At 38.8% G+C, this 23,968-nt stretch overlaps 2 protein-coding genes across 2 annotated transcripts in view; both read right to left on the minus strand.

Moving 5' to 3' along the window:
- Positions 1-1,557: 1,557 nt before the first annotated feature.
- Positions 1,558-5,667, minus strand: LOC124164589 (uncharacterized protein K02A2.6-like). Its single transcript, XM_046542015.1, has one exon. The coding sequence runs from the start codon at positions 5,665-5,667 to the stop codon at positions 1,558-1,560; it is 4,110 nt and encodes a 1,369-aa protein (XP_046397971.1).
- A 6,936-nt stretch (positions 5,668-12,603) lies between these two features.
- Positions 12,604-23,968, minus strand: part of LOC124170522 — a 47,327-nt gene continuing 35,962 nt past the window's right edge. The window contains exons 5-10 of the mRNA XM_046549301.1: positions 21,751-21,892; positions 20,989-21,283; positions 19,400-20,535; positions 18,551-18,910; positions 17,642-17,953; positions 12,604-15,517 (exon numbers count right to left, since the gene is read on the minus strand). Coding sequence (XP_046405257.1) covers positions 15,017-15,517; positions 17,642-17,953; positions 18,551-18,910; positions 19,400-20,535; positions 20,989-21,283; positions 21,751-21,892 — 2,746 coding nt within the window. The 3' untranslated portion in view covers positions 12,604-15,016. The remainder of the gene's footprint in view (positions 15,518-17,641; positions 17,954-18,550; positions 18,911-19,399; positions 20,536-20,988; positions 21,284-21,750; positions 21,893-23,968) is intronic.

The raw sequence follows: 23,968 nt of genomic DNA on the forward strand, positions 1-23,968 counted from the left end.
TGTTCCATGTTCCTCCACTTTCCCTCACTCTATCCCATAGGAGGGAGGCTTCCAAGACCTGTGCCACCTTTAGGAGTGGCTAAAAGATGAACCAAGGCATAATCCACACCATACATATATGGTAACATTGACCGTATACGATACATATATATATTATAGGTAGGTAGTCCTCCAAACACTACCTCACTCTCCCTTTCCTACCCTCTAAAATGTTAAAAAAAAAAAATATATATTAGCATAGAAATAAAAAAGAATACAAAAATTTATCAACGGAGAGGGCACTGAAGATTCAGAAAAAATTATGATACAGAAGCAAAAGTACACATTTCGTAGGAAATGATCATGAATGGATGATCTGTCTCATTATAAATAATATTTCCCATAAAAGCATTCCCTCCATACTGGCAGATGATCAAAGTTCTACAGCCCATGTATTATGAGGGGTAGGGTAGCCTTATGCAGCATTCTGGCTACCCAAGAAAGGATCAATTCACAATAATTGCCATGGAAAAAAATTCCCCTTGACCAGGAATCGAACCGTAGAATGGGAATACATAGAGGGGAGGGACCCTGACAAAAATTATGGACCATTAAGAGGCTTTTGTAAAGTTTTCCTCAAAAGCCTCATGAAATCTTAGTGCTGATAAATGTATAACAAATCAAAACCCCATTCCAATGCCTGCATTGAAAACCACTGGGATTGCTGAAGGAAATTTCAATAGAGGTTTCTGAGACCTTTGTTTGAATCCTCTCTGTATTGACTGAAACAAAACCTCCACAGACCCTGTTTTAAACCTTTTCAAAGCATTTAAAAATCCTATCCAACATCTTTTGATGTGCCACACCAGAAACCTCTCGCTAGTCTCTGGGGAAACTCAATTTAGGTATTCAAGAACCTCCTTCAAAACTATGGTGATATGTATGTACTGCTTTTGAGAAACCTTTACAAATATCCTTTTCATAGAATTAGCTAAATCATGATAGCAGAGTTAGGTTTCCTGAAGCATATAAAACGGCCCTGACATATTACAATAAACTACATATTTTTTTTTTTTTTAAACATCGATAAATAAATAAAAATAAGTTAAATAAAATAAATTTAAAAAACATTGATAAATAAAATAAGAATCAAGTCAATTATTTGTTATTTAAAAAGTGCTTTCATGATGGCCACATTTTTTTACTTTCTTTTGTGATTGTGGTTGAAATAATGTACACATTATTTTGTAATTTCATAATTAGGTATTTTGTGACTTGCCCTGAGAGGATTTTATTGCATCTACTTTGTTGGATCCGGAAGGTGGAATAAAAAGGCCTACATCTTAATCAGACGTTTATTATCACCCGATGGCCGCTCTCGGTGAGCACGTCCGTTTAGTGCCAAGTCTAGTCAGAGAGAGAGCCTTATTCCCCAAGCTATCCCATACATACAAAAAAAACAAAGCAATAACAATATTTTCCAATATGGCGGACAGCGCATCACTAAGGCGGCAATACAAATAAAAGAGAACTCAAATACATAACATCCTCCCCCCTTTTAATCATGAACATAAATCTTCAATTAACAAAATAATCCTTTAGATAGGGAGGCTGCTTGGTCATCCGCCTCGGACGGTTATCTTGTCCAGGAGAATTGTCTACTGCCACCTGGGCTTCTGGTCTTGTGTCCTCATCAGTCTCTGTCTCAGGGCTTGGAGCAGTTGAAGGACTACCGTTTACTACTGTGGGCTCGGGAACCTCATCTAATATTAAGGGAGGTAGCTCACCTCTCCAATCCCACGAGCTTCTTTCCTCAACATTTCTGCCTGGAGACCATGCCTGTGAAATGAACTGAGAATTGTCATTAGGAGATATTCTCCTCTGGAGTTGGTCTACATGACGCCTCTCAATTTTCCCCTCTTCATTTTTTACTTTAAAAATTCTAGTACCCTCAATTCCTACAATTGTCCCACGTTGCCAAACCCTCTTACCCCCATAGTAAACTCTAAAATAAACTAAATCCCCAAGGGAATATTTGTAAGACTTGAGACTTGAGTCAGGTCTTCCCTCCCCCCCATCAATTCCAGTGTTGGGGAGCAACCTGTCTAGTAAGGTTGTTAATTTGCGACCCATTAGGATTTCACTCGGGGCCCTTCCCATATCATTAGGGGTTGACCTCAACATGAGGAGAATATTTGGGAGCTCCTCTACCCAATCCTTTGATGGTAGCTTCCTCAACAATCTTTTTATGGTTTGGACAGTTCTTTCCACTTGGCCATTAGAGGCTGGATGGTAAGGAGGAGTCAAATAATGGCTAATCCCATTCCCTTCCAGATAAATTTTAAATTGTTCAGATGTAAATGCTGGGCCATTGTCAGATACTACTAGGTCAGGCAACCCATGAGTAGAAAACCATCTTTTCAATTGACAAATAACAGTACTGGAAGAGAAAGACCCTTTAGTAAATGCAACCTCAACCCACTTCGAAGTAGCATCAATCAAAATAAATAAAGTATGGCCATGAAAGGGGCCAGCAAAATCCACATGGACTCTCGACCACGGCTTTTTAGGAATATCCCATGACATTACTTTAGCCTTTGGAGGGCTATTTTGTGCCAACGCACAACTCTCACAAGATTTAATCATGATTTCAATATCTTTGTCAATATTTGGCCACCAAGCATAACTGCGTGCCACTCTTTTTGTTCGGACAATGCCTTGATGGGCTTTATGCAGCAACTGGAGAACTGAAGGTCTCAAAGCTGCTGGTATTACCACTCGATCCCCCCGAAGAAGACACCCACTCGTTACAGATAAAGAGCCTCCATGCCCTCGCAAAAAGGTTTGAACAGCGGGATCAGAAGAAAATTGCCGTCCTCTAAGGATACAGTCCAAAACAATGGATAGTACAGGGTCCCGTTGTGTGACTTCTGCAATTGATGAAGCCGTCAATGCGGAAGAGGGGGGGGCCTCTTCCAGCAACAAAATACCTGCTGGGTCTGGGAAGGAGTCATCTCCATCTTGGTCAATAGGTAACCTGCTTAAAAAATCAGCATTACAATGGTTACTCCCTGGTCGGTGTTTTATAACATAATTAAAATTGGCCAGATACAGACACCATCTCAATACCCTAGGAGATAACACTTCTGGAAGCTGCTTCCTTTCACTATTAAATATACCCACAACAGGTTTACTGTCAGTTATTATAGTAAAATTACGCCCCCACAAATACATATAGAACTTTTGCACACCAAAAATCACTGCCAGGGATTCTTTGTCCACATGTGAATAGTTCTTCTCCACTGGCTTCAACACCCGAGAAGCAAAAGCCACAGGTTTTTCATCGCCATCAGGCATAACATGCGATAAAACAGCACCTACTCCATGAGGAGAGGCATCACAAGCAAGAACTAAGGGAAGATTGGGGTCAAAATGTACTAAAGAAGCAGTAGTGACCACACGTTTCACATATTCTATGCACTCATCATGTGCTGAAGACCAATTCCATGGAGTGTCTTGTTTCAGTAAATCATACAAAATATGAAATCTGGAGCCCTTATTTGGAAAGAATCTGTCATAATAGTTAATAAAACCCAAGTATACTCTTAAGGTATCAACATTATGAGGAACAGGGGCACTTAATATGGCTTTTACCTTCTCATTGGTAGGGAAAATTCCATGTCCATTGATCAAGTACCCTACAAACTGGATACTCGTTACCCCGAATTGGCACTTCTCTGGTCGAAGACGAAGGCCTGCAGTGGATATGCGGGATAAAGCCTCTCGCACTCTCTGCCACAACTCTTCCTTAGAAGAAGCTTGCACCAAAATATCATCTAAATAGACAACCACTCCTTTGAGTCCTGCCAACAAAGTCTCCATTGTCCGTTGAAAAATGCCTGGTGAGGCACTCAGACCTTGGCTAAGGCGATGTACCTGGAATAACCCCTTGTGAGTGTTCAGCGTAAGGAGTTTAGCTGTCTCTGGATCCACTGTCAGCTGCAAAAAAGCTAACGACAAATCAAAGCGTGCAAAAAACTTTCCACCCGCCAATTTAGCCAACAGTTCATCTATAGTTGGAAGGGGATACACATCTCTCAAGCAATTTGGGTTCACTGTGCAAGAATAGTCTCCACAAATTCGAATTGTTCCATCCCTTTTTAACACATTCACCACAGGAGTTGCCCATTCAGACACTTTCACAGGAACCAAGATTCCTTCATTCACCAAGTTATCAAGTTCCTTATCCACTCGAGGAAGCAAGGCAAAGGGAACTGGCCGTGCTTTTTTGAATACTGGCTTCGCATCGTTCTTAAGATGAATACGAGCAGGTGGTCCTGAATATTTCCCTAAGCCAGGAGAAAACACATGATGAAAGTCAGCAATCTCTCGAGGAAGGCTATCAAAGTTGCTCAAATGATTTACCCCTGACACACTTATCATTAAATTTTTAAACCATGAGCGTCCCAAAAGTGAAGGACCTGGGGTAGCAGCAACTAAGAGCAACAGCCTAGCATTTTCGTTATTGTACGACACATTCACCATACACTGTCCCAAAATGTCTAACTTTTGATTGGACCAGGTGGACAATCTAATCTCTGATGGAGATATCTTCAAAAAGGGGAATTTCTCATCATACAATGTTTTACCTATTATGGTATGCCCCGCTCCACTATCAACTTCCATTAAAACAGGCACATTCTCTATATTGACATAAATTTTAATAGGAGCAGGGGCCACTGAAGCAGGGGTATGAAAAAGCATAGATCTTATCTGATTTGCACTGGATGGGCTGGGGACTGGCTCAGGAGACTCATCTGGAGATGGTAGATGATGCTGTGAAGATCCTTGATGCTGCCAAGACGGCCCATGACCACCTCGAAACCCTGGTTCAGGAGACTCATCTGGAGATGGCAGATAATGCTGTGAAGATGATGGCAGATGATGCTGCGAAGATCCTTGAATCCGCCAAGACGGCCCGTGACCACCACGAAACCCCTGGTTCCGCTGCTGCCGCACAGAAGGTCCACCATAGGTCCTCTCTTGAACGTTATCCCGCCTTGGCTCAAAGCGGTCTGCATCCTCCTGATGTCCACGGTGCTGCTGCTGCTGAGCTCCCCCATCAGACCTCTGCATCGCCGCCCGACGTTTCCGGAAACACATCTTCGCGATGTGCCCCTTAAGGTGACAATAATGGCAGGTGGCATCCTTCATGGGGCAATTGTGCGGGGATGGAAACCCACAACGGTGACATCCCGTGCCACTCTGCGCTGGACCCCTCCCTTGATGTTCATGACGTGGGCCATCCGGACCACTTCCCACTGCCCTAGTCACTTGTCTCGGGGACGAAACTGAATGAATGTTTATCACTTCCACCGAACCAGCACTTTGAAATTGGCGAACGTGAACTCTAGCCCTTTCTGCCGCAATAGCGCGATCAGTTGCAACCCTTAGAGTAAGCTCTTCGAATTTTAAGGAAAATAATTGTTCTTTCAAGCTCAAATTCCTCATGCCGCGGAGCACTTGCCTCAAAAGGGCTTGATCGAGGTTGTCGAACTTGCAGTGTTCGGCCAACTGTTTAAGGTCCGCTAGAAAATCTTTGAAGGCCTCATCCGGCCCCTGCATGCGGGCATCAAACTTATCCCTTTCAACCCACACACACGCAGTAGGAATAAAATGGCTAGACATAATGGCCATCAGTTCATCAAAAGTTTTAGTCCCCGGCCGGTCAGGAGCGCACAATTTTTTTGCAATCGCGTAGGTGTGAGGACCAGTACACGATAAAAGCACAGCCCTTTGTTGAGTAGGTAAAACCACATTATGTGCCTCAAAATAAAATAGTAATTGTTCTTTAAAGTCCTCAAATTCTTCTGCATTCCCACTAAAATTAGGGACCATACCGACGTTAATTAACGGAGCACATGCCGTACCCACGCCACCAAGTTCGCCCGTAGCCATTTTGAATTGTCGGTTCAGAGTTCACACAAAAAACACAAATCACAGGAAATCGGTAACTAACAAAATAGAGGTATTTTCATCCCATAGTATGATCACTTTAAGTCCTCTTGTACACAGTATCAGTTCAACAACGAAAACCCCTTAACGTGCAAACACAAAAACTACAAATCCATAACTATGACGAAAATTTAAGAAAAAAAGCGATCACACATCAGTTGAAGCCAAAAATTCAAGCGATAAAAGCAGCAAATACACACGCCAATCAGGCAAAAAACAGCAACCAAAATCCGTTAAACACGTGCACACAAGATTCCACCAAACAGGCAAAAATTTAATCGGCAAATAATAAAAAAAAACACATGTAAGGAGCGTTTACGCCAAACAGGCAATTAAGTAACGCCAAACAGGCTCTTAAATAACACCAAACAGGCAAGAATACTGAGGCACTAAAGTTTTACGACCACGTGGTGAGCACATTTTAAGTTCAAGTTCAAATTCACATTTTCATTTCACAATTCAAAAGCAATACTTATTCCAGCCACCAATCTTGCATTTCCGCCGCTTCCGATGGATCCCATCCTCGTCGCCATTTGTTGGATCCGGAAGGTGGAATAAAAAGGCCTACATCTTAATCAGACGTTTATTATCACCCGATGGCCGCTCTCGGTGAGCACGTCCGTTTAGTGCCAAGTCTAGTCAGAGAGAGAGCCTTATTCCCCAAGCTATCCCATACATACAAAAAAAACAAAGCAATAACAATATTTTCCAATATGGCGGACAGCGCATCACTAAGGCGGCAATACAAATAAAAGAGAACTCAAATACATAACATACTTCATCTTCAATCAATGTTATTACTTATCAATATTTGAACAGGATTCTCAGAAGTTTCTTACTCACTTAATAAATATGTATCTTCAAATTCTCTCCAATTCCTCTGATAAACCCCTTTGAGTTACAATACATATTTTCTTCATAGATGTACTCGTTGAGATTCACAAAACATTTAGGAATAGAAACTTTCAGAAACAATTTGAAAACCACTTATTATCATCTGGGGAGGTTTGATTTCCTAGATTCGTCTCTTCTCCAGAGGGAATGGAGAGGTTAAAGGAGAAGATACGAGGTATAATCATTAAGTAAGAAATATTTATACTCATATGAAACACATTTCATTGGCACTTTTAGTTGGCTACAAACCTACTTTACTTCTTTACATAGTTGCTGTTCACTTCTAAGTATTTTTCATAACCACTGCACCAGCTTCTCTAACCCCTCTGCATAGAACCTCGCCACCTGAGAGTTGAACCAATTGATAACACTGTTGAGTTCCTCTTTGGTTTTGAAATATTGTCCACCAAGCCACTGTTTCAAGTGCAAGAAGAGGAAGTACAGTCGGATCCGGATTTAAGGTCTTCGCATTTAAGGTTTTTCCGCATTTAGCGTTTATTTTTTTGGGTCCCGGTTCATTCCCTATGAGGACAATGTAAAAATTATCCGTATTTAGTGTTTCCGCATTTTGCGTTTTTCCGCATTTATGGTCGTAAAAATTTGTCCCGCTCAAGATTTTTTTGCCCGATTTAACGTTTTTTCATGACGGTTCATCCAAATCTTCGAATTTATTCTCATCAACAAGAACAGTCTCATGAAAGTTTACCAAGAGTCGATAGAATCTACCGGGGAACGCTTCTTCAACTGCTTTCTTCCGCGAGCGCAGCGCTGCGACCTTCAACTCACAAGTTGGGTGGTTTGTCTTCTCGTAACGTTTCGCTCCCCTTCTGATCCAAACACCAGGTACTTTTTGTATTAGATCCGATCTAATGGAGCAAAGTCATCCCTTAATAACCTCGAACTACCTTATCCTTCACTTCTTGAACTTGACTTCGATGATACGTGACGACTGATGACACGAGTTATCCTCCGAGGGCCGCTACAATAATGGTTTTCTCGTTATGTTTTCAATTGATGGCTTATGCCCCTTTCAACTCTACTCCCTACGGGCAGTCGATTATTAGCCCAATATTTTTTCAGTCGGCTACTTTCTCTGTTCAAAAGAGGAGGCCCAATATCAATTGCGCAGTTCACTAGAAGATTCTTTCTATAATCCATTCCAAGGTCAGTTTCCACGGAGGAACAGCGAAAGAACAGAGGAAGTGTTTCCCCTGTCATGACCGTGAGTGAGAGCATTCTTTCCCTGCGGAACAACATTATTTTACATCGTAATTTAGATATCCCGGAGCCAATTTATCGACATGCGGCTGGTTGATATCGCTGTCGATTCAAAAATATTTATCTGGTGCTAATTAATGTCAAAAGAGAATGACAATCGGAGTTATGACGAACTATCACGGTCCATGACTCTAAATAAATCGCTCATGCTGGAAAAAAAAATCACCGCATACTCACGGTAGAATAGATGAGCGCGGAAAAATACGAAAATCCGGCAGGTGGTTGGTGGTTGACTTCGACATCATAACCCTGACGAAATTGCCAACCTCCAGAGGCACTGACAATTTTTCGGATGAAATCCAGTTCTGTTGAAGGTTAAACCTTTTCACTTAACAGAGTTTAGCTAAACGTTATTCAAGCTCCAACCAAATTTTATTAAAAGCTGCCGAGAAACAAGGCGAGTTGGAGTCAAGGTGATCAGCGCGCCGCGTAAGCAACTTCTCCCGGCTCCATTCGACCTGCATAAGGCCGCGGATATATGACAAGGAATCTGGTGTTATCATCGAGTTGAATCACCATCGACTTGTACGCATACTAAAATAAGATTCTACTTTTTTGAATGACCTCGAAATTCAAAATGTGCGCATAGGAGGCTTTTTAAAGGCTCATAAATCCCTTGTTTCGCCGAGGCAACAGAAAACGTTAAGTTAGCAAAATTCCAGAAAACCTCCCTTTTACTAGATATTCGGTAGTTGAGAATTCGGGATTAGCGATCTTCTGCTGTCCCTTTATTTCACTCATTCCTCATGATTTTTCGAGTACCTACTTTTCTTATTATATTAGAAATGCTATAGTCACCTACATGTCACTTTTACAGAAAAAATTCTAAATTTCATAGACCACTGAAATATGCATAAAAATGGAATCACTAATGTCCATAATAATAATCCGTGTGAGAATGCTTTTAAGTTGATGTTTATTAGAATTTTCTTAAAATATTTCATTAAAACAATTGTCATCCTCTCATTACTTATTTTTACTACCCATTTTTTTAGCTGATTCCTGAAAAGTATTATCCAACCTTCATAGGGCAGAGAACATTTCATTAAAGAATTTTTTGCTGCATTCACCACCTTTTAGTTACTTAAAATAATATTTTTTATTCATAAAAAGCCATTCCAATCATTACCATCCCTAAAACCTGAAAAAAATGGCAGGTCCTCATTTAGTGTTTTTCCGCATTTAGTGTTTTAAATTTTGTCCCCCCTGAAAAACCTTAAATCAGGATTCTACTGTAGTTGCTAGGTGCAAGGTAAGGACTGTACGGTGGGTGCAGTGGTGCAGCGAGGGGGGATTTTAGGGGATAAAACTCCCCCCAGAGCTCAGAGAAATTTTTAAGTTTAATCAATTTTACTAAATTGGATTCATATTACTAAAGAATAGTGTAAGGATTAATAAAATATCCCTCAGAAAGCCGTAAAACTCACCATTTTGAACCATTTATCTTAAAATTCCGCAATTTACTAATCTCGCACCTACTGCGCTTATCCTGGTGGGTGTTACCCCCACACACCCCGGTATTAGTTGCACCTTAACTCCCCCAACCTTAATTCCTAGCGGCACCCCTGGGTGGGTGGTTATAGAGTTCACAACGAACTCTTGAATTTTCTTATTGGCTTTGACAGCAGTGTAAATCTGTGACTTAGTCCAATAGGTTCAACTCACAGGCGGCGAGCTTCTATGCAGAGGGCTTAAAGAAACTGGTGCAGCGCTACAAAAAATGCATAGAGGTGAATGATGATTACGTAGAGAAGGGAAGTCGATTTGTAGCCAACTTTAAGTGCCAATAATATGTGTTTCATATGAGTATATTTTTTCTTATTACCACACAGCCCTTACTTTATGAATACGCCTCGTAAATGAGATCAGCTGCAAACAATTGGATCACAGTAAGAGGGAATCGAACAGAAAGCACTAAGTTTTAGGGAAAATAGGAAGCTACTGGAGGGCCACTTACAAAAGAGAAGGTGAGCCAATAATCACTCACTGCACATAATGCACATCACGTCACTCCCAAGGAGGATTCACACCAACTTTCAATTTCCAATTTTTATGTCTTATTTATTCCACATACCCCAAAAACAGCTCCCAAATGCCTTTATATTGGGGATCCCAAAAATCAAAAAAATGTATATGCACAAACACACATGGCCCTATACAGTGGTGGATCCAGGAAGGGGCTACCATGGAGGGTGGGGGGTTATAGCCCTCCCTCCGGGAATCTAATTCTCACTAGATGAAATGTTTATTTTATTCAGACCCCCACTACTGCTGGGAGCAGTGGCATAATTATGGTGGGATCAGGGGATAGTTCCTACCCCCTCCCCCCTATACCCTCAGAGAAATTAAAAATATGTGTGTTTAAAACTATTTTCTAGTTTTGACATGTAATAACTGCATGTGCTAAAATGTTACATTTTAATTGCCAAAATGATGTAAAATGTATTTATAGGCATGTCATTTTTCAAAAATTTTCTCAGACCACCCATTGCCAAGGGGGGGGGGAGAGACAACCTCCTGGACCCCCATCCCTCCCAAGGCATATTCCTAGTTACGCCACTGGCTGAGAGGTTTACCTCCCAGGTCCCCTACCTTTCTCCCCCTTGCCCCTATCCTGGATCCGCCACAGGCTCTGGATATTGGTAGATCACCCCTGCAAGACTGGAATCTGCAGCATTTGGATTAGCAGGTGAGGTCTCCAACACACCTCCGAGGCCAGCTTTAACTTCTCTCACTTTTCCCAGATTTCCAGTCTTAATTTTTTAAACTTCTCTGACTTTATATCAATGGAAAAGCAGTCATATAAAGGGTTTTTCGAGGAAAGAGTGCAGCAAAGTGCTCTGTGAAATTAAGGTAAGTATCGTTGAATTGGCACTATCCCATGTCACTCAGCCACGGTGGTAATAAAGCCCCTGTCTTTCAAATGCTGCAACACTCCATGCATTCAATCACAATTTTCATCTTTTCCTATGACTCTGGAGTTTTTCCCCACCATCAAAACTAATTTTCCTGACGTTAGCTTGCCTTTCAGTCCCTATTTTTTCCCTTTACATTTCCCATACCAGTATATATCCTGCCCAGGCCCGTGCTGGGCCGCCAGGATACCGGAACTTATTCTGGTGTGCTCTCAAGCCTGGAAATCAGTGGTGCCCCCCTGTTCCAAAATTTATTAATTTTACAGTCAGAATACCTACATAATTAATTAATTATCTCGATTTCAATTATGTCTCATTTAACAGCATAATTAACACCGCCTTGAGTAAACAAAACAATAATTTAAATTAATATAATTCATTCTGGTAGTCCTCCCCCTGAATAGTTCTGATGCCTTCTGGCTATGGTCATCCACTGCTCTAAGAAAGGGTCCAGCATGGGCCTGACCCTGCCTAACCCAACCCTCTACGTATTTAATTCCCTACCCATCATCCAGATGAGGTCATAAGCTAGACAAATGGAAATAAGGTGTGCATACCTGTACTAAGATTCATAAAAAGGCAATACTTATGGCACAAAAGAGGAGACTGGGCTCAGTAACAGATCAATATCAATTATGACATCATTACCAAAAGATTTAATAATAACGGTTTACATTTTATAACAGACATAAGATCAACATGACCTCATTTAATAATGCTTCCAATGTGGATTATATAAAAATTGCATGTAAACACATTTGGTAAGGGAAGAACATGGGAAAATGCAGCATTTACATCAACCAGAAAACAACTTAAGCTTATATCCCATTCGTTCATAGTTCCTGTGTTCTATAAAGCATATGTTAATATTGATTACGGTCTTCTTCACTTCGTAAACACTATTAAAAAATATGTAATTGGCATTATTTTGGTACACTGATGCACAGCCAGGATAAAACAAAGGTCTTGCATCACAATGGAAGGAAAAAGTTTTCCATTTCACTGAGTCTGCCAGCACGCAGTAAGAAGGCTTTTCACCCCAATAAATTAGATGAGCGTAGTTTAACATCGACATCACCATCAATTTCAAGTCTTAGGGGATCATGTTTCCTTTCTAAAAACTTTCAATGGAACACCCTCATTATATATTTGTAAAGTATACTACATATAAAGTTAATAATCTCAACAAAAGCACATTTACAGACATTGGTCAAAACAAAGTAAACCAACAAAACAGAACATTAATACTTGGTCATTAAAATTATTTTGATGGATTTCTCCCACTCATTTCATAATATTATAGGTAACTTTTAAAATAACAAGTTACACATATGATAATTAACAAAATACTATCATCTCTGAGCAGGGGCGGATCCAGGATTTTGTTCTGGGTGGGGCACAACGATACCTCGTAATACAAAACGAACGCAATCATAATGGGACTGTATAAAAAATCTTGCGTATTTTTGAGGGTCTGGGGGGGGCACGTGCCCCCGTGCCCCCCCCCCTGGATCCGCCTATGTCTCTGAGTGAGTTTCATACACAGCATCCAAAACTATTTCAAATATTTACATGTCTTAAGATGCACAATAATCACACCACAATTGGTGTCATATTGAACAGCTAATTCTTTCTGCTATAGCTTTTAGCTTCCTGTCAGTGATAAAAGAAACCATAAATACCACCAGCACAGCTTTAAGTTTCCCTTTTTAAATAATTGTGCTGTCATATCAAAAACATCTAACAGGCATAGTAATCAATTATTGGCTATAGAAAATTGTTAATTGTATGTATTCAAACAATAATTTTCTATGGTTAAACATGTGATAAGTGTAAGTTTTCACAAATTTCCAAAATCTGCACATTCATTGATACATGCATATTAAAAATGGAGTGAAATTGTTCAGTGAGTTTCCAAAAGTTCTAGACGTGGTGCACTTATATCCATGGTATGTCAAATGTTTTATTTTTACTGCTAAAATTGATTAATAACCACAAATCGTAATCTGTTAACATATTATGTCTACTACCACCAAAACATTGTTACAGAAATAACTTTAGTGGACTACGTAAATAAAATATGACCTTAACTTCCTTCTTTCAGTTTGGAAATAAATGAATTATGTACTTGGTAAATAAGCATTAAAATAAAATTATACAAATCTGACAAGACAACATTGATCTGATAGACATTCACAAAAACATCATCACAAAATATATTCATTGATGCATTATTTACAGATGCAATTGATAGTAAAATTTATCAACATTCTAATTTCCTCATGCATTCCGAATAAATACCAATAGCATTTGCCAAAATTATATGAAATGAAAAACATTTTTATGCCCATATCAAAAATTAAAATACCATCAATAATGTAAGGGATTATTAATGAACTTACTTTTGTGAGTGGCTTTAACACTTAAAAGACAAAGTACATATGTACTATGTTAATTCATGTGTAGCTTGTAGCTAGGAATTTTCCCTACATTGATACGATTACATGGTAAAATATACTAAGTCACAATTCACCTATTTAATTTCTTCACTCTTTCCTTTCATGGGTCAAAATTTTTATTTATTCATTCGCATTACAAAATATTCATGGGTCCTCATCTATTATGAGCAAGTTCAATACTTGCTTCCCATGTATCAACCTTGAGCTAATAGGTACCTTCATCTCCCTCCAAGTGGTACACAATTCCTCACTGGGTCTCTAACATTGAAACTCCTTAGGAGCTCTTACGATCTTCATGAATCAAACTACATAATTTATCAACATATTCAAAAGATGTAGCCCACTTAGTTTTATAGCTCCGGGTATATAGTATGCCCCTCACCAGAATACCATGATGGCATAAAAGAATGATTTTTTGTAAGGAGTGGCCACTTGAAATTTCCTCGAAATTGCAAAAACATAATATTCTTGAGAAAATTATAATTAAACAACAAAATTGTTCAATAAAGAACCAAGAGCCCGATTGTTTCGTAAATGTGCAGTTCTCTAGATACTGACTTACTCCATGGAATGAATTTCCTTCTCTTTAAACTACTGCACCCAAATTTTCAATTATACTTCTCAGTAAGAATTTATTATGTTTCAGGAAATTCTAGGGCATTTGACAAAAACATCTCAGGATATTAAGCAACTTTCTTATAATAATGGACCCCACAACTGGATATAACACTTATAGTACAGTAACTTGGGTTAAGATATTAACAAGTAACCTCAACTTCAAAAGAAGTTGTTATATTTCCTTGAAGTAATGACAACATGGTCTTCCTTACTATTAATTACTGTTCAGAGAGAAAACATCACCTAGAAGCAAACTTCAAAACAGGAGAAAAATGAATCCTTTTTCACAAAGGGTTTATAGAAATCTAATGGAAGACGATATCTATGAAAGATGAAGAGTTTAAAGCTAACAAAAATCACTATTTTCTTAAACAGGTTTGTTACAGAGAAAATTTTACCGAGAACTGACTCAACTGAAGGAATATTCAATAAAAATGGCCTTGCCCAAATTTTGTATGACACTACTGTAACAAAATGTAATAGTCGTTAGAAAATAGGGAACTTCAAATTGAGAGACCCTGGAGAATTCACAAAACCATTAAAATATTAATCGAGATAAAATTGGTTCCTGGCAGAGAAAAATATATCAAAAGCTGTTAGATATGGAAATACAAATACCAAATCTCAAATCCTCCAAGCATCTCACTAAGAGAATGGGTGTTAAAATAGGGTAAAAGACAAAAAATGACTGATTGTCTCATTTAAATCCCAGAAAAAACTTAATACCATGCCTATACGAACAAGATAACTCAAAAATCTGCATGATGAATTACATACACTGGATAATTCAGAAAATGCTTACACACAAACAAGGCACAAAAATTAACTTATCACACAGATGACAATGCATCATTTACCCTATATCATCACACCTCCTTCCTTCTGTCTCCTTCTCCGCTCAATACCAGGCATCAAGCCCCACATCCCAGCTCCAGCCACAAGGAATAAACCAAGCGTAGAGATAATGGGAGCATATGCTGCAGGTCCTGGGGGCGCTGACACATCCACAACGGATGTTGTCGGAGAAATGGTTGGCTCCACAGATGGTGGGTCTGAAGGAATTTTAGACAATGCTAAACCACAGAGTGGAGGGCCAGCCAGCTGCAGGATGCCATTGGCGAGAAGTGACAGGCCAAATGAAGATGCCAATCTCTCTGGCCCAAGCATGTCACTGAACAGAGCAGCAGTCACTCCGACATAGGCACCGGAGGCAAGGCCAAACACTGCGCAGGCGGCAGCCAATTGCAGGTAGGCAGAGGATGATATGTGTGTAGTCTCAGCTTCCTCATCATCATATTGCTTGTCATCACGTGCACTCTTATACGAAGTGGCACTCTTGGAAGTGGAAGCATTACTCGGCTGAAACATGGATGTTTAGAGTGAGAATAAAATACTTGTGCATCTCAAAGGATAAGTTGGATATTTAAGTAAATAAATGCAAAAATATGTGCAAATTTTGAAATGAAATAGATAAAGAAATTGCAATGATTAAATAATGTATTTCAATGAAATTCATAATCACTAGAGTTGAATGTACATCTTTACTGTGGGTCCTGCTTAACATTTTCCATAGTTTCAGAAAAATGTGATTCAAAGTAATATGACATCGAACAAAATCTTGCATAAACCCAATACAAAATAGTGAAAAAATTATGATATCACCCAAGTCATAAGATAATTTTTTGTGTTCCTTTTCTTGGACATTTTCATATGCAGCACACTCCCGACTATCCGGGCTAATGATGGGGAGAGACCGCATGAATAATCGGAAAACATGGATAAACCAAACTTTCACTTTAATGTCTTGCAATGTTCATAATTTTCGTAAGACAAACACTATATTATTATTTGTGCAGTCATTCTGTTATATTAGAGTGCTTCCCAGACTCATTGAGAGCTTTCTTTGCCAGTTTGCGATCTTTTAACGGCGATAACATGGTTGTGCTCGTATTATTGATGCTCCATGTAAGGCCTGGTTTTGAAAACCACACATCTGTGGCTTTGTGATCACGGATACAGAAAAGTGGTTTGCAAGAATACTTCAAAACCACAGTTTGATGTCGGAACCCACACTCTCAGGCACCAAGCCTCGTAGTCACCTCTTGCACAAGTTGCCCAGGTGGTAACTGTTGCGGGACGTGATCACGGAGTGCGGTCGTGCGATGCGTGGCTTGGAAAACAGGAAAACGGTGCTCCCTTATAAGCAGCTAGTGCACGATCGCTTCTGTTTAACGAAGGGGATTCTAATGGAAATAATAAGCCCAGTAAGTGAAATTCCGGTGATTTTGCGTCTGATTTTATTATTTTTATTTTTATAAAGATCGCGGACAATATTGAGCGAGAGTGAAAATCACGCACGGATAATCCGCAACACGGATATACTGCAGCCGGATAATCTGCTGTATTTTCAAAATAATCCGCTAACTTGGTCATCAGGGATAATGTAATATGAAACCCAATGCTAAAGTTTGAGTTCAACCCTCCTCATATGATAGTCATTGCCTAATGGGAGAACATTGATAAGGACATTTTTAACTCTGAAAACCATGAAAACAAAACGATTAATTAGGTAAATGGTGACTAGACAAAACATGAAGCAAAACGATAGCTAGAGCTGTTGTTTTTGCAGTTCTTAAAGCTACATCACCACAACAATACCTGACCATGGAAGGAAAAAATGAACAAATAATTCCTGGTACAGAATTTTTGCTGTAAAAATTTCTGAGTGGATAAAAAGGAAGCAAATAATATGAGAAATTTCATAGCTGTTGTTTGAGCATTCATTCTCTTGAATCATCTCCAAGTGCATCAATCATTGTTGAGGGTAGGCAAGGCAGGAGTTGAACAATACAAGGTAGTTGATGCTCTTATAGCACCCAAGTGTAAAAGAATGGATGAACAGGCACTGCACCGCTTATAAAGACCCTAGAGTGCCCCAGAAAGAAGGAAGGAAAGGTCACTCACTTCACCTTCACCCCTCCTCTCCCTCCTAATTCTTGCGGGGCTCTTCTATCATCCAAGAGAATTTTTGTGACTTTACAGTGCAAATGGAAATTCAATTTGTCGTCACCATTATTTTTCACTAGCACTATCATTTTAGAGGCAGAAAACTCTTATCAACATCTATGCATCAAATACAGAGGCCCTCAAATTCAAGTGCTCCAGTTGTTGTTGCATCTTTGGGAGGAAACAATAACATGAGGATTTGAATTATTTTGCAACTGTGGCAAAAATAAGCTTCTACACTAAAAAATTGAAATTCATCAAATTTTAAAGATTTCAATAAAAATTTTAAGAGAAAGTGTATTGATGAAAAATGATATTCTGCAGTCAATATCCTAATTTATCACACTTCTTGCACTTAATTATCCATTAGGTTTTGATTTCACAGACTTTGATTTTACACAAAGCCCATACATATTTGGTTGTATCCAAATGGTTAATATCAGGATGTTACTGCACAATGTGTTTAGAAATTTTTACCTGTGAGAAATTTTTTCCTTCATCTATGCTGTTAATGTTATTCCCCACACTGGTTGGATGTACTTCTCGTGAGGGCCGCAATCTTGTGGAAGAATTATTCATAGCACCATCAAAAAGAGTCAGCGGTGATGGACTAAACACCTCTGTTTCATGTTCAACAAGAGAGGGATCAGTGGTCATCATTTCTCTGCCTAAACCAGGCAGAGATGAAGGAAGGATTAAATCACTAGCTGAGCCACTTATTGGAGGTAGACTTGACATTAAGGCTTGAGATGAGGGTGCGTGAGACAGGGTTCCATCCTGATACATGCTCTGAAATGAAGAATGAGAGCTTGATTATTTTTTTTAATTAATGGTGAAACATAATTGAAAGAATTTAGTACACCAGGCATACAAAAAAACTGTCAGGGAAGGCACAAGCTAAAAAATGTATGTAAGCCCCAGTAATCATGAAGTTGCCATTTTTAACCTGGCAAAGGTGTAATCCAGAAATTATAAAGGATGATTTTTTTTATCACCGCAGATTTCTGAAGAAAAGTGGGGTTTCACTAACAATAAGAAGGATGTGCCTTCACTATTGCACAACAAGTTATATTCATTATGGAAAGGAGTTATCAGTTAATGCTTTAAATTTAATATTTGATCAGTTAATTAAAAATAAATTTAAGAAACTTGTCCCGTATAATTTATCGTTATTAAAAATTCATTATAATCCTCTTTGTATTGCAAAGGATTTTTTTCCCAAGTGGATTCCCAAGCCCTTTTTAGAGGTTGTCAAAGATTCATTGCAAGGGCACTTTTCAAATGAGGCTTATACAGCAAAAATTGTCTTTTACTCAACAAAGCTAATGAGATTGCACAATACAAAATAAAACCAGAAGCACAATCAATGAACAATAAATTGCTTACCCAAAGAGCAGGTCCAGTGGCAAAAAATGGTAGCAATGCCAGAACAGCTCCAGAAATGGCTAATCCACCTACATAATACCAACGCCGGGGCATGAACCTTAAATCTGAAAGAGCAGCTCCTCCAACCCGTCCAATCAGATCAGTTGCTGCTACAACACTGAGTAGCAGAGAGGCATCAGAGGAACTAAAACCAAGGGATGATGCCCATGCAGGCAGTAGAATAGTGAAGTTTGTATAGCCAATAGCAGACGTGGAATTAGACAGCAGCAGTATAAGATATATGCTGTCAGAGAGGAGGGATAAATCAAAAAGTTTTTTGTTAGGAACATTTTGTTGCTGCCTTTTTGGTCTCTTCTTAGCCTGAAAAATAGAAATAACCAAAAATATAAGACAAGATATGTTAAAAAATAGGAAAGAGGGTAGATTTTTAGAGGAACTTTATAATGAGGTGCAATCAAACATTGTGTAACAATGAGATGTAAACGAAGCACTTACTGACCACTGTCTTAAATACCAACGGGCCCCCAAGTCAATGAGTTGTAAATATATAATGAGTCATAAAAATATGTAAATACATGTAAATATATTAGTGTGTAAATATAGCTTACTATGATTCACACTAAAGTGCAAGCTTAATTACAGGTACTGATGAAATCTAAAAATCTTAGATGCTTGGATTGACAAAGGGATGGAGGAGTTGGGAACTAGTTGAATTTTCTGCATTTTGCTGAAGCTCAGAGAGATTATTTCAAGATTACCTAGATATCAGCTAGAGAAAATGGTCCAGCCTTGATACTAATATTTTTTCAATTGAATGAAAGAGATTATCATGAATAGATGTGAACTTACCGACTTTGAGTCCTTCACTTTCTTCTTGGATTTACTTTTCCCAGTTGGTTTTTCAGTAATATCTGATAAATCAACAATATTTCCATTGTCCTCCTTTCTGACAAATTGCCCTGGAAGAAGACAGTTTTTCTCCTTCTCATCCTTGGAATCAGCCACTGCTTTTGGATAGCAGTCATCTTTTCTGGGAATTTCCAAGTTGGAACTCCATTCTTGAGCTTGCAGAGAGTCATGGGATAATGCAAGCCCATTCATTTCACTCCCTCCAACAGGGGTGCAGTTTGGAGTGTAGCACTGTTGACAGTTGAGGCATCTCCTTGGCACATCCACATTGTTGCTCGGGATCTTCATATCCTTGGCACTGATGAATGAAGCGACGGATATCTTCCTCTCCTCAGGTTGGTTCCTCTGCTTACGGTCCAAGGAGTGGTGGTTCGAAACCCTTTCCAAAGCGGGCAGATTCTTTCCCGAGAGCTGCCTGCTGCCCATCTTAGGGCTAGGGGGCTTCTCTGAACTCTGCCTGCAAATGCAATTGCATGGCTTGGCCTTTTGCTCACTGCTTGTGCTTGTGTGACCCAGTAGGTTTGATCTGATCCTTTCCCATAGCCCTCCATCCAAGCCCACGGACTTGAGCGTGAAGGTCGATGCTGCCAAAACGGATACGCTCCCTTCCGTCTGCAGGGCAGCCAACGCACTTCCGTGGTGTATTGAGCTCACGAATCGAAAACTGGAGGATGAGGCGGAGAGGGCAGAAGGGAATGTGCCCATTGGAGCAGGGGCTGGGGCGGCCGATGCAGATGTATAGGAAGCAGCGGACAGACTTCGAGGGAGAGCCGGCTGTTTTGGAGAAAGGTGATGCAAGTGAGATTGAGTGGATCCCATCATAGCGGTAGAGTCAGCCCTCGATTGAGACTGATGCTGGGAGTTTTCACGTTGGAAGAGTTTGGTGTTAGCCTTGCTTCCATTTTCAGTTCCCTCTTCATCTTCCACCTCCTCTGGTACACTTTCAGCAAATCCGTGGCTGGTTTTTCGCTGACGACTCCCAGCCCGCCATTCCTTCCTCACAATTAGTTCACCTTCTGGAGCTTTAACAGGCCCTTCCACCTCCTGTGAAGGCTCCGTCTTTTTCAGCTGATCAGCTGCAAGAAAAAAACCACTCTCATTAAAAATTGAATTTGAGTGCAAACTAAAACTATGCTTTCACCCTAAATAACCAACAAAAATTTTTGCTTACATTATGTGTAATTACAGAAATGAGCTATTGGTCAAATGATTTTATGCAAATTACAACAAGTTGTGTGAATAATTATTTTAAGCTTTATGTCATTCATTGAATAAGAAATGCATTGTCTAAAAGTGCTTCATGGATCTCCTTTCTCCAGCATTCTGAGTTTTATAATTCTACCCCATTATTCATTATTCTTCATCAATTACAATACATCACTTCCTTCACACCTTGAATTGTATTCAAAGAGAAATAAAGAGAAAGCCACCAAAGTCATCTTACATCAAATTGACATCCCTTATCAGGGAGAGAAAATAGGCACGAATGGAATGGAATGTCATGCAGTCCGTTTTCAGAGCTATTTTACCTCGGATGATGTTGTTGTGGAACGCAACCTCTTCCTCCTCATCCACTTCCACAAGTGGTCGCTCATCCACGGGAGAGAAACTCCTTCTCCTGCGCCTGTGTATCGATGCTTGCTGCTGCACTGTAGATGGTTTCTTGCGAGCATCACCTCCAATATCACCTTGCACTTCCTCTTCATCTCCTGGTGACTTGCCCACGTACCAAAATACTTTTCTTTGCCCAGGAATAGGGACAGCCTCTGATCTTGGCAGCAATGCTGTCTGAGCAACATCATCCCCATCCTCTTGATCACCACTCTGTAAACAATTAAAATCATTATAGCATTTAGCATCTATTATAGTTAATGAGCTGAGATTCCTTTAGTATTTCTACCTCAATATAATGGTGGAAAAAAAGTATAATACAGAAAGCAAACTTTCTGAATTAATAGGCAAGGAATTTACTTTCAATTAAAAAGAAAACATGATATCAAATACCCTGCCATATTTAATTAATAACGATCAAATCATAGTAAAACCAAATGATCAAATTGCATGTTACTTGAAAATATCACTTTCAAAGATTTTTAAAAACCAATGAATTTTTACTTGACTGAATAAAAAACTTTTGGAGCTGTGTTTCTTACACAGAGTTTGATACAAAATATTTTTTCATTCATTGCAAAGCCTCTTCCATCAAAAAGATTTTTAGGAAAACATTTTGAGCAACTGGGGCACAACTTCAACTTATCAAATTTTATTTACAAATCAGGTGATAATCTTACCTTTGCTTTAGACCCTTTGGCTCCTTCAACAGCCAAAATGTCTTTCCGTCTGACACGTTTCATATGCCTTTCCACTGGATGATAGAACATTGCCCCAACCCATACATTGAAAGTTATTCCACCCATTAGAAGGACAGCCCCTCTGTAAAAAATGACAGCATAAATACTCCTAGTGAATTTCTTCTCATTAATCAACTATTCCTTATAAAAAACAGAAGAGGTCGGATAACTTCTGCATTTAGTTTTGCATGATTAGAAAAAAAAATCATGATCAAATACAGACAGTAATAATTGATCACATGTCAAAATTTATTTTGACCCTTCATATTGTACCTGGTGCCAACCAGAACAAGGGATATGTGCTAATAATGCCACAGGCCAACCCATTAAAATTCAACACATTCTCATTACATTTTCATAAAAATTTCTAATTTCAAGTAAAATAACAAAAAAATAGTCAGAAATGAACAGGCATTCATTGCCTGTACCATGTAAAAGAGGCTGTCAGTAAGGACCCTAGTAGAAAAAAGTGTGTTCATTCAGTGTTCTTTTTATGTTCATTTAATGTTCAAATTGTGTTCCTTCTATGTTCACCGAATGTTCACTTTATGTTCTTTTTATGTGTTTTGTGACAGAAAGAACATAAAAAGAACACAAAATGAACACTCGTCTGTGAACATAAAAAGAACACAAAATGAACACTCGTCTGTGAACATAAAAAGAACATAATTTGAACACAAAATGAACACTTTTTTGAACATCAAAAGAACACAAAATGAACATAAAAAGAACATTTTGCTGAACAGCAAAGAAAAAGCTTTCACGGAAGTCCCATCATTACCATGAACACTTTCACATCTTTGTGAGTCAGATGTCAGTGTTTGGATGAGTTTCAAATCATTTTATTTCCAGCTTTTTTTTTATTAGAAACGAACATATTCGTAGAAGCCAAATGCTCAGGCCTTATCCCTGTTTAGTATCCAATAAAGTACATATTGAGAGTGTTTTCAGGTGTTCCTTGATTGCATTCTCGGATCGTTCAATGTCCATTTTTTGATGATATGCCTTCATTTTGGGATAATTTTTCCGGAAATTCATTATTTTAAATTTCTAGAAATATTATGGAAAACTGCTAAAAAATACAGTTTTGTGGATTTCAAGATGGCGAAATTCAAACTCATTTTTGGTAGACAAAGTCTCCAAAATCATCTGTATTACTTGTTTTATGTAAAGCTACTTGTCATGACACATGAACTGCAGTTATCCACAATCACCTCCAAGGAATGAGAATTTTTATACTGGTTTATTTTAAAGAACAACAAAGAAAAATGTTCATTTTGTGTTCAACATAGTGAACATAAAATGAACATATAAAAAAATGTTCAATTTGTGTTCACCATGGTGAACATAAAATGAACACAAAGTGAACATAAAATGAACACATAAAAAAATGTTCATATTGTGTTCACCATGGTGAACATAAAATGAACTCAAAGGGAACACAAAATGAACATAAAGAAAAATGTTCATTTTGTGTTCAACATAGTGAACATAAAATGAACATATAAAAAAATGTTCAATTTGTGTTCACCATGGTGAACATAAAATGAACACAAAGTGAACATAAAATGAACGCATAAAAAAATGTTCATATTGTGTTCACCATGGTGAACATTAAATGAACTCAAAGGGAACACAAAATGAACATAAAGAAAAATGTTCATTTTGTGTTCACTGAGATGAACATAAAAAGAACATAAATTGAACATCAAAAGAACACACCAAGAAATTGGTGAACATAAAAGAACACCAAAAGAACATCAAAAGAACACTTGAACACTGAATGAACATATAAAGAACACCAAAAGAACACATTTTTTTCTACTAGGGGATTAATAAAGCATTTTTAATTCTGTTCTATTGCAAAAAAAAATATTTTCCTAATTTATATAAATGGTCACAGTCACAGGATATTATGAGGGTAATTCTTTTTTCAACCTCTGATCATTCACCAAAAGCACCATTCATGCCACATGTGGGTGCTACACGGATAGGGCAACTGCACGTCCTCTGCACCACACGCTCATAATTTGTTAGTTTAATGTTAGTGGCAATCTCATTAACTACACTGCCTCAATTGATTCTCCCGCCAAGTGTGCACTGAGGAGCAACAGTCAGAAAGCTCGCCAAATGGCTGCAGCATTGACTTGTCTTGACC

Source organism: Ischnura elegans, chromosome 1, assembly GCF_921293095.1.
Source record: "Ischnura elegans chromosome 1, ioIscEleg1.1, whole genome shotgun sequence".
NCBI lineage: Eukaryota > Metazoa > Arthropoda > Insecta > Odonata > Coenagrionidae > Ischnura > Ischnura elegans.

Bases quoted from the DNA above. Each gene is read 5' to 3' on its own strand.
- LOC124164589 (XM_046542015.1), bottom strand. From the start codon at position 5,667: ATGTCTAGCCATTTTATTCCTACTGCGTGTGTGTGGGTTGAAAGGGAT.